Raw genomic sequence first — 5862 nt, forward strand, 5'->3', positions numbered from 1 at the left:
ATATCTGTAAAGGAGCGCAACTACATATTATTCAGATGGATGCGAAAACATAAATCGGCGCCTCGCCCCCCTGTCCCCCAAAGGAAGGTACGTAAGGGTGACGGAGCGTAAGGGCGCGGTGAAGTATATGCGAAGGCATCATCGGGGCGCCACCCCCTCCAGACGGGGTTTTGACGCCCCCTCTGGTGCAGCACATAGGCGTTGCACGCGCTGCATACCCACTTTCTGCACCACTGACTTTACTTAAGTAAATTTAATAATGGATACTTTTTATTTTTACTCCACTACATTTTACAGTAAGTATCTGTACTTTCTACTTCACTACATTTCTACGTTACTCGTTATACCCAAGTCTCGTTGCGCTTTTTGTCCGTTAAAATGTGAAGTTCAGGAACTTAAGGTGGCGCCTTAAAATCCGAGCAATAACGTGACTTACGTGTCTGTTGTCACCCATCGCCTCCACCTTTACTCGCAGGCGGAGCTCCAAGACATGCGCAGTGGTTTCCTCTGAGCGGGAGAAGATGTCTGTCTGATCGTCAGCAATATAATAGCGCTGTATAAATCATAGATATGGCGACATGTAAAATAAGCAGCGCTTCGCTTTCACAAACGGTGGGGACTTCGTCCAACTTTTAGTGTCACTTCGAAGGAAAGCTTAAAGAAGGTAAGCTCTGTGGACGTGATGCTAGCGAAGCTAGCTGTACTGACTGAGACACATATGTTGCATCTGCAATGAAAAAAAGTTGTCACTCATGCACTGAATTATTGTGTGGAGGTGTTGACTGAGGTGTCGCAAATATGGGACAACGCTGTGACCAAAGTCTGCATTGATATGACATTGAGGAACGACCCGATTCTTCTGGACGGATCTTTACGGATTAAATTTATTTCAGCTGTAAGTATTTAATATCTAGGTGTTTTATGGGAATGTGGATCTTTCAGATCAATTTGAGAAGCAATTTTGATAGGTAAAACTTAATTTTTTTGTGTCACGTAGCGCCGGGTGCTGGTCTTGACTACAACTCTGCTACGTGGCTCCTTGGTTCCATGTCCTCCCCCACCCACCTTCTTTCCATCCCCTTTCTGTTGGATTTCTTTAAAAATAAAAGCCACTAGTGGCAAAAAAAAAATAAGTGAAGTCCATGCTATGTTAGGACAGGAGACAAGATGTTTCCATCCCTGAAATTATGATGCATAGAATCACATATCTAAGTTTAAACTATGTTACAGAGTAAATGTAATAAAAACATGCTTTATCTGTGGCATTGTTCATTAAAATGGCACATTTCTAATGTATTAAAATTAAATATGATCGGTTCATTTAATGATATTGTATTAGGGATTAGGTAATGCATTCAGCAAGTACTTTTACTTTTAATACTTAAGTATTTTTAAAAGCCAGTACTTTTTTACTTTTACTTAAGTACAAATGTTAATGTGGTAGTTTTACTTTTACTTGAGTACATTTTTGTCTGTGTATTTGTACTTTTACTTACATACATTTTTTGAGTACCTTCTCCACCACTGATATATATATATATATATATATATATATATATATATATATATATATATATATATATATATATATATATAAGAAAGTCACAAGTCAGAACAGTATTGCCTTATTAAATTTTGAACGTGAACTACTAACATACCAGTCAGGATAAAAGCAATGTGTCAAGAGACACAAAAAATGTTTAGCAACAATCCATTAAATTATTCCTTCTGATTAGTTGCTTATGTATTGTCCTGCCCTCTCCTCCCTTCCTCTCACTTTTCTTACTTTTGATTCTTCTGAACCTCGTTTGTGAGGATCCCGTGTCTGTAAACAGAAGGAAAATTTCACAAATGTGTAAGAAATACTTTGGTTGCAGGAAGTAATATTAACTGATCATTGACAAACAAAAAAGATAAAACAATGTGAATGTTATCCATTTAGAGCATAATTAAATACAGGAATACACTTTTTTGTATAAACTCTACCTAACATAGTAACTTCTACATTAAGAGTAAAAGGTGCATAATAATTAGCATGCAAAAATTCTGCACACTAATAGTTGCCCAATATTCGTGCACATGTAGATAGTGTCCTAAGAAAGCCATTTTCACTTTTACTTTGTTAAATACTCAGGTTTGAGAGATTATGAACATTTTGGATTGACAGTGAATATTATTTCAATAATGTCCCTTATTAGGCCCATATCTCTAAGGAAGGTTTTTAATGTGTTCAATCTGCAGCCGTAATAAGTGGCAATGTACATCAAACGAGTGGTTTTCATCATTAAATGAACTTTTAAGACCCATACAAATCAAACTAAAACATATTAGATATTAGTTTGGTTTGTAATCATAGAGTCCTGTGGTCAGTGTCACAGAGCTAATCCATGCTACAACCCTTTTGCAAAAATTTAAGGCTCTAAATAAAAACAAGTTTAATGAGTAAGCCCACTTCATTAAACATCGATGTATTGTAATGGCTCTCAATACAAGTAATGTGTTATTTAAATTGTAATTTTTTAAGTTGCTTTATTTTAAAACCTTTTTTGGTTTATAGCCCGAGAACCTACAGTATGTAGAAATAATAAATATATGGGAAGTATCATAACTTAAACTCAACGTTCAAAGCACCCAGGTTTTCCTAGAAAAATATTTATATTTGCCATTAGCCAATTGATAATGGCAGAAGAGATTACACTCTCTGTAATAGACTTATCGAAGATCTGTAACACTAACGGAGTTGTTCGTTTTATTTTACACTGATCAGATTGGCCAATTTGAATCAATCTTACTGGTTGATATCTCACTAGATCCATTAAGTCAGTAAGTTTAGTTATAGGCTAAACTTCATAAAATTTAGTCTATAACAAAATTTTATGAAGTGTCAAAATAAAGCAGGGTCGAAACATTTATGGTTTCAGAACCGTTTACATTTATTGTATGTTCTTGCAGTTTAAAGCCATGTTATTCCTGTTATTTGGTTTTCCTCAGTTGTCTCTAAAAAGAGGCATTGATGACAGCTGTATTCACACTTAAGTGTTTTTTTTAAACTTAAGATAAATTCTTAAGGTGCTGATAGTGTGATCTGGAACCGAAATTTGTTTTGTCTACTTTTTCTTAGTTTGCTCCTTTTTAATATGTCTCCAACAATTTTAGGTCTGTTACTCTTAGCTGTATGACTAACTGATTGATCACAGTTGTCAATAAAAATGTAAATCTGAGAAAAGTGAATCCTTATATGTGGAATAAGACAAAACAGTGCCTCCAACACACTCTCACCCCTCCTGCCTTCAGCAGTTTTCTTCGAAAGTCCTCTGTTGGGTTGTTGAATGTCAGCTTTTCACAGCGGAGATGATTGACAGGCGGATGTCCCTCAAGGTGGAGGAACAGGTCATAATCAAAGCGAACTTTCTTCGGTTCTTCCTAAGAAAAGTGCCAGCCACCAATATGGGGGGAAAGACAAAGGAAATAGCTTAATATTGCTGTTGAAACATCAAGAAACATCATCGAGAAACATCACTATATGTGTCACTTCTTGCATATATTCAGTGAGATCACCTTGGATAATGATTTTCATTTTGATTATTTTCTTCAGTTGCAGGTTTTAATAAATCAAATTTCCTATTTGAAGTATTTCATGTAAACTTCCTTTAATTTATGAGTAACACTGGCTATTGGGTAATATAGCTCACTGTGAAAAGTCACATTTCTTCAAGAATGATGTCAACCTTCTGACAGATGAATAGTGTACCACCAAGATGGCATACAGATATAGGAAATCTAAAACAATAGCTGTTTTTATAATTTTGAATCTGTATTTTCTCATAATAATTAATGCTCTTAACCAGACTGAAATGTGCTTCATTGGTTACTGTCTCTTAATATTACCAGGTGTTAATAAATCCAGTAACTGTTGGGAACCTCTGTCACCAACCGTGGAACACAAGAAGAGCCGCCTGCTGGTTCTTTGAAGCCAGAGTGTTTGCCAATGTGGCAACTCCAGCCTCTCAGATTTTCGTCTGAAGCCTTATGAGTTCAGAGCTCAACTACTTCTGTGTTCTGCTCTATTAGGTATGCTTTGACTCGGGATTCCACTCAGATCATGGTTTCCTCCCTCTTGTTCCAAGCTACCCCCTACTGCGGTCTATGCCCCAAAGCAGCCTCAGCTTACTACCGCTCCATCGCTGCCCCTCCCTAGCGGGTCGCCTGCCCGCACGAGTAAGTGCCACCGGCATTATCAGGCCTCAGCATGCCTGCTGGACTCACGCCTCTCCTTTGTCCCCAGTGTTCCAAGCCAGCCTTCCAGTGTGGGTGTGTTCCTGTCCTGGACTCCCTCATTATTACACTTTTAACTTCTTGTAAATTAATCTAAAGGAACTGTTCTGATCTCCTCATGGTGTTTCTGCAAGTGGGTTAAACAAATTCCCAAAAGCATGACGGAACACTCCGGCCAATATCACCCAGTAGATGCCCTCAGGAGAACGATGCCGGAACAACATTCGCTAATCCAGTCTCCTGATTCCGTACTTACAACCCTCGGCGACAAGAGGCCACTAATCAACACCTGGAGCAGGTCGCTCAACGACTGCTAAGATTGCAGCTTGAAGAACTAGGCTTCCTTGACATAGCCCCGAGAAATTCTCTGGTGATGCAGGTTGCTGCGGAGGATTCCTCCTCCAATGCTTGCTTATTTTTAACTGCTCCCCGCATTGCTTCCCACATGATGATGCCAAGATTTCATTTATTCTTGGGCTTCTATCTGGGAAGGCACTAAGATGGGCTGAGGCACGCTTCACTGACTATTGCAGTTTTGGCTGCACTTATAAGCAATTTATTGAAGTGTTTAAATCAATTTTTAACAAAGATGCTGATCAAGCAGGCGTATCCTGCCGACTGTGATTCTTGAGGCAGGGGCAAAGATCAATTGCAGAGTTTTCCATTGAATTTCGTACCCTGGCTGCAGCCTCAGGCTGGAATTCCTGCACGTTAAAGAGCGCCTTCTTTTATGCTCTCAGCGAGCCCATAAAGGATGACGACCCTGAGTCATTAAATGAGCTAATAACTCTAGCGACCCTTCTGGATAACTGTCTCAAGGAAAGAAGGATGCAAAGGAACACAAGGGCCTTGGCTTGACCTCTTGTCCTACTACCTCCCAGAGCACCTGTACACAGGCTGCCAAGCTCCCCATCACCAGACCCAGAGCCGATGCAGATAGGCCAAACCCGCTTCTCTCCGGAGGAGTGGCAGCGAAGAATGGATGCCAGCCAGTGCATATACTGTGGCACCACGGGCCATTTCATTGCATCCTGCTCAATTTGCCCAAAACCCCAGGCCCGACGGTCAGACTGGGGAAACTGACGGGTCCCATACTTCATTCTTCTGCTCCCTGTTCTTTGCTTCCCGCTGTCCTGCAGTTTAATAATGACTCGCTCCCCCTCACTGCGCTTATAGATTCGGGTTGCAGAATCTAATAGATCAATCTCTTGTCACCCAAGCAAATTTGGAGACAGTACCTTTGTTGGCACCGGTTAAAGCCCCCGCCCTCGATGGGTGCATGCTGCCCAAGATTACGCATAAGACCAAGCCCCTTCAGCAAATCGTCTCGGGTAATCACCATGAGTCTATTTCATTTTATGTTTTCTCATCATCCCAGACTCCAGTTGTCCTAGGCTTTAGTTGACTCCAGCAGCACAACCCACACATAAACTGGTCTGAGCTTCGCATAGAATCATGGTCTTCACATTGTCTCTCCTCCTGTTTGCAGTCTGCCATCCCTCCAAGTCTCGCCCCCGTGGTCCTTAATGAGGCAGACCCCATCGATTTGACAGGTATCCCTGAGGTTTACCACAATCTCAAGGTCTT

At 40.3% G+C, this 5862-nt stretch overlaps 1 protein-coding gene across 1 annotated transcript in view; it reads right to left on the reverse strand.

The window, feature by feature from the left end:
- The window catches only part of mllt3 (MLLT3 super elongation complex subunit), a 31730-nt gene extending 26355 nt beyond the window's left edge, over positions 1-5375 (reverse strand). The window contains exons 1-3 of the mRNA XM_015020127.1: positions 5223-5375; positions 3280-3423; positions 1787-1825 (exon numbers count right to left, since the gene is read on the reverse strand). Of these exons, the coding sequence (XP_014875613.1) occupies positions 1787-1825; positions 3280-3423; positions 5223-5375 (336 nt within the window). The remainder of the gene's footprint in view (positions 1-1786; positions 1826-3279; positions 3424-5222) is intronic.
- Between the last annotated feature and the right edge of the window lie 487 nt (positions 5376-5862).

This window comes from Poecilia latipinna, unplaced genomic scaffold (genome assembly GCF_001443285.1).
Source record: "Poecilia latipinna isolate Pla-1442-1.1 unplaced genomic scaffold, P_latipinna-1.0 Scaffold2535, whole genome shotgun sequence".
In the NCBI taxonomy this organism is placed as follows: Eukaryota; Metazoa; Chordata; class Actinopteri; order Cyprinodontiformes; family Poeciliidae; genus Poecilia; species Poecilia latipinna.